The sequence below is a fragment of the Puccinia triticina genome, chromosome 9A (assembly GCF_026914185.1).
Source record: "Puccinia triticina chromosome 9A, complete sequence".
Lineage (NCBI taxonomy): Eukaryota > Fungi > Basidiomycota > Pucciniomycetes > Pucciniales > Pucciniaceae > Puccinia > Puccinia triticina.
The window spans coordinates 6,680,428-6,693,695 of record NC_070566.1 but is presented as its reverse complement, the minus strand read 5'-3'; the positions used below and the strand labels follow the sequence as shown (position 1 = coordinate 6,693,695).

General features: G+C 45.5%; 1 protein-coding gene across 1 annotated transcript; it reads right to left on the bottom strand.

The window, feature by feature from the left end:
• Positions 1-5,168: 5,168 nt before the first annotated feature.
• PtA15_9A680 (uncharacterized protein) lies at positions 5,169-5,848 on the bottom strand (the record flags this gene model as incomplete). The annotated part of the gene is made up of 3 exons (XM_053172915.1): positions 5,169-5,491; positions 5,559-5,765; positions 5,827-5,848. The coding sequence occupies 3 exons, from the start codon at positions 5,846-5,848 to the stop codon at positions 5,169-5,171; spliced, it is 552 nt and encodes a 183-aa protein (XP_053024108.1).
• Positions 5,849-13,268: the final 7,420 nt, after the last annotated feature.

The window sequence follows — 13,268 nt, the reverse complement described above, 5'->3', positions numbered from 1 at the left end:
GTGAAGTCGTCGGAGAGTTGGTTGCAGAGTGGTGTTAAGCTGGGTGATGGGTGATGGGAAGTCAGACGGTTGCTTGGGCACCCCAGGAATCATGGGTGCAGGGTGTAACACCCCAGGTATATCTGGGGTGCCGAGTGGGGAACCCCTTTCCCAGATTACTGCTCTATCAAGAATTTGTGTGCGGGAATTAGGCACCCCATCTATGATGGTGTGCCTTGTCTGTGCACACCACGGAAATTGAGGTTTTTGGGGTGCTATGTGGCTCACCCCAGCTGATATGGTGTACACCATGTTGTACCCCAACATTATTGGGGTAGACCCGCAAAGACCCCAACCCCTCTGGTGTGCATTGGCTCCGCACCCCAAACTGGTGTACATGAAGTAAAAGTTTGGGGTGCCTTTAGGCTGACCCCTTCCTAAAAGAACAACCAGTTTTAGATATTTTTAAAATGTTTTTGGAACCACCAGAGGTGGGTTTAAAAATACTAGAGGCCAAGGCAGCTTTTCCACTGCAGATCTAAGGTAAACTTTTGAGGCCTCAGTGGAGGACTTCCCGTTGAGTCTGGGAGCCTCCCAGATCTCAATTTACACACCCAAATCCTTAATTTTTGACAAAAAGGGAAATGTTTTCCTAGCCCTACAGTTCATTACTTTCATGTGCACTGGTTGAGTTTTTGATAGGTGTCTTAATTTAGGATTTAGAGAGGCATCTAGAGCTCTCTAAATGATGACGGGAAGTCATCCAGTCTTGTGCTCATCTTCAAATTAATTCTGCAGTTCACCATTATTCTAATTCTTCAGATGAATTTTATGTTTAGGCTTTGATTGGTAGACCATAATTTATTTCCAATCAAACAGAGATATAAAATAAAAATGGTGCCTTTTTCACAGCCGTTTGAAGTGAGTAACAGAGGAATTGCTGTCAGATCTTAGGGAGATCCAGATGCCTCTCTAAATCCCAAATTAACCCAGGTATCAGACCCATGAGAAGTGCACATGTATGGTATTCAAAATTGCATATGTCACTTAAGGTGTTCAAAGTTGAAATCATAAAATTTTCAATGCATAAAATCATAAAATCATAAAACTTTCAAGTGATGATTTCATACGTATCATTCTAGAAATGTTGCTCTAATTTGAGTGCTTGGGTGCAACATATTTTTTTCAGCTTAGAATTTTATGATTTTATGGTGTTATGATTTTATGCAAGTCAACTTTGAACACCCTAATTTTATGCAGGTCAACTTTGAACACTCTAACTGTTTACATAAAATCATAAAGAGAATTTTGGCTGGGAGATGTCAGTGTGCATAAAACTTAAAGTGACATCTCCCAGCCAAAATTGCAGTTTATGATTTTATGTAAAAAAACCTTATGCAATTTTGAACACCATGTATTTTGAATACCATAATGGAAGGAATTATACACAGGGTTAGGAAAATGTTTTCCCTTTGCAAAAAAGTTAACTGGGGGGTATAAATTGAAATCTGGGCGGCTTGCCAACAGGAAGTCATCCAGTCATCAGCACATGAACTATATGCAAAATTGGGTAGTTACAAAGTGATTTTATATCTGGTAATAGGATAGTTGCTGGGAGAAATTGACACATGTTGTAAACTGAGAGGCTCAAGATTAACATACACAACACAGTAATCACAATTGTGCAGGCAAAAAAGGCCCACAAAGGACAAAAAACTGTGATGCTTTTCAACAATCTGGAACTTGTACTTAGCAACTAGAGGCCAGGGCGGCTTTGCCGCTGCAGATCCAAGATTAATATATTCCAACCCTTTTTCACAATTACCCCTTGAATACTTGACACAAATCTGTGCAAACAGGTAGTTGCATCATGCACTGCAATTCAAAAATTAAAATGTGATTTGAACTTGGTTACACAAGTTGAAATGTGGGGGTCTTGTGATGGTTACAGTCAACTTTCCCTCAGAATTCAAATCAAGAATCAATTTATCAATCAAGATCAGCTCCACAGTGATAGCAAACAACCTAAAAATTTTGATAAATTATCTTTCAAATCAAAAGGATCATAATACATAGAAAACATGTTTGAGGTCAAAGGAGGAGGTTCTATGGATGGGCATGTCAAGAAAAAGGTTTCACAGATACTACCATACTAAAATCATGAAAATGAAAGGCAAAGGAAAAAGAAATTACTTTATAATTCAAGCTAGATTCATGTCACAGACCAGGTGCACCACCAACTTCCATTCAACATTGACACTCTCCTACAACTCTCACAGTCCACACCCAACACACATAAGATCAATTTCATGGAAAAAATCCATTAAAAAAAGTCCACCCTAATTGTTTGAATCCAGAGGGCAGCGACGGCAACAAAGGTGGATGCCTCAACTTCCAGCACGCTGGCCACAGCCAAGCAAGCCTTGCGGATATTGCCAAGGCCAAAGAAGAGCATGACGACACGCTCGAGGCCAATCCAGCCGCCGGTGTGGGCAGGACAAGCCAGTCTGAACCCGTCCAGGTATCCCTTCATCTGCGCCGGATCAATCCCTGCTTCTTTCATCCGGGCCGTTGTGGTCATTATTCCTGTGTTTGTAGGAGAAAAATTCAAACTTTTATGTGTACTCACAAAACGCCTCAAGATACAGCCAAATGGACATCATAAATGGAATCTAGGACCAAAATAACCCCTAGTCACCCACTGAAACCACTCTCATATCTCTACCGGATCAGAAGATACGCAAATCACCCCTTTCACGCACCAGTCCGAGTGGGTTCACACACACAAGACCGCACATATTACGCTAAATTACATTAGCGCCGCTACAAGTGTAGCTTAGCGGTTTCCCGCCAACAGTTTTTGCTCTTAGCGTTAGCTGTAGCTGAAAAACGCTAATTCTAGCGCTAACGTAGCGCTCTTCCCGCTACACTTCCCAGCCCCCCTTTGTAGATTAGCGGATTGGCCCTTGCTAACGCTAAAAAAATTGTAATTTAGCGTTGTAGCTTTTTGAGGCGCTCAAAATTCTACTGCGTTCAAATTAGCGGGCAATCTATTACGCATTTGCAGTAGCGGTTCATTCACTGCAGTGCAAACCTAACGCAGCACGCTACCATTTCAAATGCGCAGTCAAAATAATGATACAACAACCACTCTTGCACATTTCTGGCCAGCTTTGCCAGCACCAAATCAAACGCTTGCTAATTGCTGGTAGAACTCTTACGGTCTCAGCTTGATTTTTTTTATTGTTCTCAGCAGCGGCTGATGTGTGTGGAACCGGTAGGAGTGCCCTATGTGCAGCGACCATCGAGCAATGCGTCAGCAGCCACATCTGGTTGCAAAAAGGGGTGAAGGCCGGGGGTGATTTCACTGATTGCCAGATTGTTCTTGACGCAGCTGAAGCTAATGCAAAATTTGCTACGCATGTTGGCAACCTTATCAACAAAAAAAAGCCAATAAGATTACACATGTTGGAGATCCAGAGAAATAGTGTCTCTTCCCAATTTATGTACAAGTACCAAATTTTCTTCTCTCTTGATCTCACCTCATGTCACTCGTTCAATCCAATCTCACTTGTGCAATATTAGAATTCAAAATTTCCAGGCTGTCTTGCCTTTTTTTTATCTTGTCTGCTCCCTGCTAACGTAGCCGCTAAGTTAGCGGATCATGCTTATAAATTACACGTTACGTTAGCGCTTAGCGCGCTAAGAACAGCTGAAGCGTAGCGGTTTGGGCGCTAATAGGCGCTACCATCTAGCGATTAAAAAAATAAAAAATTTGAGTGGCCTCCCCGTAGCTGTAATTGCAGCGCGAGGGTAGCTACAATTTAGCTTTAGTTTAGCGGCACTCAATTTCGCTAAATTGCAAAGCTACAAAGCTACATGTAGCGAAATATGTGCGTTCTTGACACACAGACTCAACTCTTGGCTACCATACTTGGCATAATGCATACGGCATATGAATTACTTTTCTTCCTTCCTTTTTATCAGTCCTCACCTCCTATTTTCCCCTTGCATATGTTTGTTTCCCATTTGCATATCTTTGATCTTGGAAAATCCTTGTATGAACATATATGATCCTGTTTGCATATCAAAGGGACGCATTGTAGATAGTCTAGCTAAATTCCCTCAGTTGTACTTTCTCACCAACCAAATTCCCTCAAAGCTGTTCCCCTGGAGCTAAATTCCCTCATCATTGTCTATATAAGGAGGCCTCTGCCTGCCAGTTGTTCCCTCCTCATGCCATCCGGCAGTATATATTCCCTACTCACTTATCACCACTCATATTATCATCTATCCATATCACAGTTATCAGTTCATATCACCACTCAGTTTCACATACCTTTCACACTCTATTTGCAATTTATATCACCGCTCAGTCACACACCTTTCACCAGTAACCAGTCCCCGGTTCCACTCCTGGTTGAGCTTAGCTCCCTCTCATCCTCATCACTCCTCACTTTCTGAACTTATATACCCCCAGGCCAAGGACCTAGGTTCAAGCCCCACTCAAGACATCAAGTCACCGTCACCTATCTCATACATCAGTAACCCCATCAACCTCAGACATCAACAACAATCCTCTTATATATCTCATCTTCAAACATATCCTATCACAAAATAAATTGCCAAGCTTACCTTGGTGGTCTTGTTTTTTGATATACAGAAAGGCAGAGCTTGCACCTCACCCATACCTTTCGCCATTCAGCAAAAGGGTCTCACAACACCTTTTGAGTCTTACACCATCAGGAGCTCCGGGTCGTGGATCCGCTGGGCACCCGAGATTATCTCTTTGCCTCCTGCTCGCCAGACCAATCTTCTTGTTAGCCTCTCTCTTCTCTCTTTCTAATGGGGAGGGAGATACTTAACTCATGAAGAAACTGTAGCTGTTACTCAATGTCTGACAAATACATTCAAGATTTTTTGGGTTTTGGAGGTTATTTAACTTTTTAAGCAGAAAACGGAGAGAACAAAGCTCAACTGGATTGACCGGGTCTGGCATTGTGTAGAAGGGTCAGATGGCTAATGGAAAATTATCAATTATGTAGTAATCTGGTGGTTGAAAGAGTTGATCAGTATGCAATTGTTTTTTGCTGATGTTGATTATTGGAATGGCCGCTTACTGGTGTGATACTATATTTGAGGAGCAAGTTTTGCCCCGGGGAGAAGGAGCTCAGCAATTTCTGCTGCTGCTAACAAGAAGAACAAGGACGGGCCTTTTCCTTGATGAGTTTACCAAGGATGTGTTCCTGCTTGGTGCCCATATCCTGACCAAGCTGGATATCGATGCCGTTGTCAATGAGGAACTGGACGGCCTCCTTGTGGGACAAGCGGAGGGTCTGTTCGAGGAAGGTGAAGTCGTCGAGGGGGTGCTGGGACTTGATGGTCTGGATCTCTGGGGCGGAGGAGGCCCGGAGACCTCCGAAGATGGACAGGAAGAGTCTGTCGAGCAGGTCGACGGCCTCGTGGTAGTGTTTGTTGATGGCCATCTCAAGATTGAGCCCGATGAACTCGGCTGTACACACACACACACACCCATCAGTCTCTCTCACAGAGTGTAGGGGCCAGAGGGGGGACTGAACTCATGTGACGATAGGTGTTTGAGTTCTCGGCCTGAAAGACGCGGCCGATCTTGTAGACGCGCTCGAAGTCGGCGGCGATGGCCATCTGGGGCGACTGGGCCAGGAAGGCGGTCTGCTCAAAGTAGCCCAGCTTGAAGACACTCGCGCCGGACTCCGTCGCCGCGCCCTGGATCTTGGGCGTGTGGATCTCGATGAACCCCTCGTTGTCTAGGAAGCGGCGGAACAGGTTGCATTCGCGTGATTGCACCCTGAAGATTGCTTGGTTGACCGGTGTCTGGGGCGGGGACCATCTTGGTCAGCTCAGTCGTTTTTTTTTTTTTTTTTTTTTTGGCTTATAACTTACTCAGAGGTCGAGGACTCTGTTATCCAAGCGATTATCGGTGCCGACGGTCACAAACTGTTCGCCCTCCTTGGGGAGCAGGTCGACGGGCCGGCTGGCGTCTTTGAGCAGGAAGGGCAGCTTAGCGGGGGCCTCGGCGAGCAGGAAGAGCTGCTCGAGCTTGATCTCAAGCTTGGACTGCGAGCAGGTCTTGACGTCCTCGACGGGCGCCTGGAGGTTGCCCTTGACGACGACGATGGACTCGAGCGGGATGCCAATGGCGCACTTGATCATCTGCTTGGACAGTCTGGTCTCTGTCATGGCTAGGATCGCTTGGAGGGTCGCTGTCTGTTGGGTTGGAATTGGTCCACCTGGAGTCAAGGCCAGGGCGCAACAAGGTGCAACGGTTGGTAGGGAGCTAGGTGTGTCGTACGGCTAGCGCTGGAACCCGTACCCGGGCAGCCGGGGCATACCCGCGCAGCATACCCCGCGGGACTTGCTTCGGGACACCTCCTAAGGTGGACCGTTCCCGGCCTGCGGTCCGGGTACAGTCTAGGACCCGTACTCGGACCGCCAGGGCATACACGCGGGATATGCGCCCCGCGGGTATGCCAAGCCTACCCCGCGGGAAGGTGAAACATACCCCGCGGGGAGGTGAAACGTACCCCGCGGTACAGCAGGGATTGTGAATGGGGAAGAGGCACCCCCAAGGATTGCAAATGGGGAATACATTTTTCTTTACGTGTATGCAATGGAGAAAAAACAAGAGAATGGCAGGAGAGTCAGTCGGAATCAATATCACTGTCATCTTCAACATCCTCTTCACTGATTTTGTCGTTATTGTCAACTTGAGGATGTGAGTTGTGAACACCTGACGATTCAAGCATTTTGTCAAATTTTTGGTACCATTCCTTCACACAAAGGAGGTGCTCAATCGCACCACCACTGAGACTGTGTCTTTGCGATCCGACAATTGTTTTTGATCAAGAGAAAACACGCTTGGAAGGAGCGCTGGTTGCCGGGATTCCGAGGAAGCATCTGGCCATCAAGGCCAGGGATGGATATAACTTCTGGTGTTGGGACCAGTAATAAAGGATATCACAGGTGTGGTATTCATTGACTTCGGCTATGTACTGGTTAATCTCTGCCTCCAAGTCGTTGGCAACTGTGGCCTCGCCAAAAAAATTCGCCTCAATCGCCATCAATCGTTTTTTTGTGGTCTTGGCCTTGTCTTGGGAAGGTGTTGATTGGGTTTGGGCAGGAGTTGAAATAGATGAATCCATTCTAGACGGACTTTGATCAAAGTTCTTTGCCTCGGTCTTGAAGATTTTCAATGCGGACTCGGGTGTAATTGTAAAGATGGTGTGTACGTCGAAGAATGCACGATTTCTGTCAAAGTAGCTCAGCTTGACGCAAGGATCGAGTATCATCGCACAAATTGCAGCAGGCTTGTTCAAGGCAAGGGTCAGATATTTCGATAATTTTTTGATCATCTCGTTGGCAGCTGGAATGAGCTGAGAAGAGTCGTACATTTGTCGGACACCAAGTATACTTTTGATAAGTGATATGTATATGGGTAGTGCGACCGTTGATGTTGGATATTTTGAGCGACATAGAATTTTTGTCACATCGTTGAGTGGCTCCAAGAATTTGGCCATCTGTTTGACTTTTTGCCACTCAACCTTGCTGAGTGAATACTTGGAGACCTCGGGGTTGGTGCTGCAGTATGTCTGGCAGACTTGCTTCAGCTTAAGAGCTTGCTTCAGCATTAGAAATGTGGAGTTCCAACGGGTGCAAACATCCCTTATGAGAGTTATATCATTAACGGGATGAGGGGTTGAAGATTGACTGTTTACAAAGTTGATTGCAACTTGAAAAGCCTTGCGGCGCTGAGGCAAATATTGAGCATAAGTGGCAAGTCCGTGAATACGAGAAATGACAGTTTGAGGATTGACGTCGGCTCCATCCGGTCAATCAACAAGACTGTTGATATCCATCTGGTCAATGGTAATTTCCTTCTCTGTATTGTCATATCTGCAGTCGCCAAAGACCTTAAGGCCATCTTGCGCGGCTAGGTTGATGACATGGGCCATGCAGCCCAAGAGTTGAGTGTCTGCATCGAAAATTCCGACCAGCTTCTGTTCAACTCGCGTCGCAAGGGTTGAGTTGTTAGACGCATTGTCGGCCGTAATACAGCAAAGAGCATCGGTAATCTTCATATCGTCCAAACGATCCACAAAGATTTCACCAAAATTGGCCCCGGTGTGGCGTCCTAAGAGAGGAGATAATTTTAGAACATCACATCACAAATCTGCAGATTTTGTTGAGTACTTGCCATGTACTGTAGGCATCCCAACAAGTACATCCAACACCTTCCAATCGGAGGTGATTCCATGAACGGTGATGGCCATGAAAGCCTTCGAATTGGGGGAGGTCCAAGCGTCGACAGTGTAAGAAAGGTACTTCATGCCACTGAGCATCTTCTGGAGATGGTTCCTATGAGCCAAAAATAGCATGTCAACCTCTTTTGCGATTTTTTTCCGGCCAAACTCCATGTTCAGGGTTGCTGGATTGAGAAGCTCAAGTAGATATCTGAATGATTTTTGCTCGACTATTGAGTAGGGTAGGTCCCCCTCAGCGACTAAATATGCGATGGCCTGTTTGAGCAGGTCTGCAGTAAGAACGGGCTGAAGGATGTATTGTAAGCAAAAAGGCACTTATGGTTTAGAAAGTCAAAGAACGTACCCGCTGCTCAACACGCTGGCGTTTCAATAAATTGGGAAAACCGGCCTGATTTGGTGGCAGAACATCGTGGATCCTCCTCAGGTGTTCAGTCATTGATTTTGTGCTACCAGTGGGGTCTCGTCAGAGTATTGTATCACAAGTAGATCCGGCCTTCTTCTTGCTTGCAACTTGACACTGGACTCGGTGTTGTTCCAAACTTTTGAAGTGCATCCAGACCCAGCTCTTCTTTGTCGGACTTGTGGATGTGGCTGCACTTGAATCAGGGGGATGAGACTGAGTTGAGCCTCGCTGATCAACCGGTTCGACTTGAACATCCATGTCTTCTATGTTCTTCTGGCACAGGCAGGGTATGCTTGCGTCGCGCAGGTCAGCAGGGTATTCCCGTGTCCCGCGAACAGGGTATTCCCGGTCCCGCGGGTCAGCAGGGTATTCCCGTTGTCCCGGATGATCCCGCGGAGCCTACCCGATTCCTGTGGGATGGTACCCGCCGGGCGGGTATGTTGCTGGGATTTTGACAAGCGGGAATAAATTTGGCGGGTACCCCGCGGGTTCCAGCGCTACGTACGGCGTGGCGGCATTTTTAAAGCAACAGTTCGAAGGTGGGTGGTGAGTCCGTTGTGATGGGTGGGATGGAGCTTCACCAGAGGATTGCCTATAAATAGGAGGACACTGGCATCCATATTTCCCCAGGCGGCTCTCGAGCTGTAATTCCAGCCCGGGGTCGCCTCACCTCCGTCCGCTGCAAACTTAGCACAAGTCCCTCGCCTGCCGGGGGGCAGGGGCGCGAAGCGCCTCGCACAAAGTGCAACCTCCCGTCAGGGAGGGACTTGCGTGCAATCCACGATTCCTGGCGTGAGAGCCCCACGTGCAGTTGGTGTTTTTTGCAGGTGGCCAACTTTGTGCCCCCAAATCCCCCACTTCCCAGAGGGCATGTTGCCCGCCTCTTGAACCGGTGAAAGACCTGCATCTCCTCTTCAAATTGGTGGTAGGCCTGCCACCATTGCCCTCCTCCCATGAGCTGGAGATTGGCTCAAAGGAGCTCACTTTCCAAGAATCCTTTGAGATGACTAATAGAGTTGTACAGTTCTGTACAGTAAATCTCACTCCCTACACGGCCACTTTTCCTCCATGATTGGAAATTTCAACCGGGAGGATCAGGCCTTATATTGGGAGCTACAAGGCTCAAATTGCATCAAAAGAAGCGCAATGCCGAGCACTCCTTAAGTCCTGAGGGGCGACTTCAACAGATGAACAGTTGATTTTTAAAAAAGGAAAATGTGAAAAAAAGCCTAATACAGGCGGATATTCCTGGGGCTCTCAGGCCAGGTACAGGTTTTTCCAGGTAAGCCTCTCTGTGAGACAGAGACCCTGGGGGGCTGCCCCTTCGGGGCTCTCACAGTGAGGCTTTGTTAAGCTCGCGTCCGCTGTTGCATTTGTGCAGTCCGGCGCGGGATACTCGTGGACCCCCCTGTGCTTACGGGCTGGGGGTCTTCCTCTCACCACTTTTTAAACCTGCTAGACAGGGATGGGTGGTGGGCCATGATACATCAGCTTGCTGATGTTAGGTGGCAGGGTGTGGGCTTGTTTTATCATGTTGTATTCTAGTCTTTTTTTTTATTTTGTAAAAGGGGAAACCTTCTAGTCTTTTTTTTCTATTTTGTAAAAGGGGAAACCTTTGATTTTTTTTTTTTTTGTATTTTGGTCATTTGTAGGGGAAACCCTTGAATTTTTTTTCCACAAAACTGAGGCTTTAATATACTTGGATATCATAACATTGCCAAAAAAAGAAAATTAAGGTGGTATCCCAATGCCAAATGGGCTATGCATTAATCTTCTCATAGCAATCACTGAAAGAACAATTATCACTTTACTGTTGATGTTTGTTCAACATTCCAGTTTTTTAATGTGTGGTACATAGGAAAAAAAGCAACATATTATGCACCATCAGAATAGTATTCCTCAGGTTGGATGAGACAGACTTATTCATAGATAAAAATATAGGATTTAAAGCTTTGAATTGTCCAGTTCAATGGACTTGAAACATACTCTTCCAGGTTCCCAGATTTCCAACGGTTTCTGGTCAAAAAGGTGAGCACCCAAACAGCACCTGACCTGATTGCTTCACTGGATCAAGAGAAGGAAGACCAAGCGGACCTGATCTTGAAACAAATCATTCTCAATCTGGGTGAAGAGAAAACATCAGAGATAGCAGAAGAGGAATGCCGCCAAATGGGCCTTTTGTCAATGGATGTGGAACACAATCTGCCAAAGACCATCAAGCAAGAACTTGAGTTGCATGCCCTGATTCCCACTTATGGAGGGAATCTGCAGAATATGAGATGCTCAAATTTGGTCAACTGGAGGCATGGGTCCCAACAGTGGCACCAAAAGGCTGCAAGGCGCTAGGAGCCAGGTGGGTCTTCTCAATCAAACAAAAGCCTGATGGATTGATTGACAAGTACCGCGCAAACTACGTTGCTACATGAGGGGTTCCCATTCAACCAACAAATGGGGCTTGATTACAATGAGACCTATGCCCCGACGGCATCCTTGAACATGTTACGTCTACTGATCTCTATAGCCATCTCGCACAGCTTTCATGCAGCAATGTTTGATGTCAGCTCGGCCTACTTGTGAAGCCCAATAGAAGAAGAAGTTTTCATCCAACCACCGGTAGAAATTGCCCCATTGCTGAAAGGGAAAGTGATGCGCCTAAAAAAAGTGCTCTACAAACAGGCGGCGTGCTGCTGGTGAAAGTTCTTCCAGAAGACTGTACAATCCCTTGGTTTTGAGGCAAATGAGATCAAACCATCTCTATATCTATTCCGGCGTCAAGGGAACTTCATCAGCATATGGTTAAATGTGGATGATGGATTCACAATGGCATCCAATAACTCATTACTCGCTGATCTGCAACACAGCATGGAGTCACAACTAGAACAAAAGTGGTTGAAAAATGTTCAACGGCTTGTGGGAATCAATTTCAGCTGGGATGGACCTCATCTGAAACTAAACCAATCAATCATGGCAAGGCAGATCATTGAAAAATACCACAGGACAGTTTAATTGCACCACTGCCCACTCCTGGAGGCTGATCTTGAAAATTCAACCAGTGAACCAATTGAACAAATTAATTATTGCTTGACCATTGGCTCTCTAATGTATTTAGCGTGCAGCACAAGACTGGACTTGGCTTATGCTGTGAACTTGCTAGCTTGGTTCAGATCAGCCCCGTCAGAAGATCCAACGATGGGAAGTTACATTATCCAGTTTGCCTAGGTGTTATTTAGTTATCCAGTCCTCTGGGGTGTGAAATCCAACATGAATTGAATCTGTGGGTGTCACAAGAAATGTTCAATGTTGGTTAACAATATGGACCCCAATTTCTTCCAAGGAAATCCTATTCTTGATGTTGAAATATCACTTTTGTGACCAAAAATCAGTTATCTGGGTAACTTAGACCAGATAACTGATATTTGGTCACAAAAGCATTATTTTAACATCAAGAATAGGATTTCATTGGAAGAAATTGGGGTCCATATTGTTAACCAACATTAGAAATTTCTTGTGACACCCATACTAGATTCAATTTATGTTGGATTTCAGTGTTCACACCACATAGGACTGGATAACTAAATCACACCTAGGCCAACTGGATAATGTAACTTACCATTGTTGGAAGATCACTGGAATGCTTTGGATTGGCTCATTGGATACTCAAAAGTGTTGGAATCTATGCGGAATCCTACGGTTACATACGGTATACGCGCTGCGTAGCACGTTTCTAGTTGGACTCAAATAATGACGTCACGAGTGCCGATGCTTCAAATCAAGAGTGGTGTTGACCATATCACCACGAATCCAGTTTACCACTTCTCTCTTTTCCTTCCTCATCTCGACACCATCTCTTAAACCCGCAAGACTCATCAGTTTCTCAACTTCATCTGCGGGCTCTTGTCGAGGTCATCGGTCTAGGCGGCTATTTCATAGGTTCTTATCTTTCCTTTTTATTCTAACCCTATTGACCGTGAATGTTTTCTAATCACTCTTATTTTATTAGCCATGAAGGGCCTAGTGTGTGGTGGTAGTTCTGTCAAACATTGTTCTCATTTTTAACATTGTTCCTGTTTCTTTTAGGTAAAAATTATTCTCATTGTATTTCTTTACTTTGTTATTTTTACTGAAATCAATTTCTTTTAGCCTAAAATTCTCAAAAAGGGATGACAGACAACGGATTGGTTTTCACGGCGGGAACTGGGGGACTTGACTTGTAGACGGATGCGAATTGGGGAGGGGGACACAAACGGTCAACAACTGGTTATCTGCTGGCCCATGACCAAAACAGCATCACACCTCTTTGAACAAGAGGTACCCCTGCGTCTCCGAGTCGGACCAGCTTTCATGAGATGACAAGCGCTTAAAGGGATTTTATTCTTTCACAAGCAAGGGGAAACCATTCACAAGACCAGGCGAAGAAATGGAGCGGAAAGAAAAGTATAGTGAAAATGATAGCATGGTTTGCTAATTTTTTGAAGTTCAAATCTGGGGCGCCTGTGATAATTGATAGAAATTATTTCTCATTGAACCGTAAGGAAAGAAGCCAATGATCATCATCAAGGCTTCTTCAAGTTGCATGAGGTGTTTGT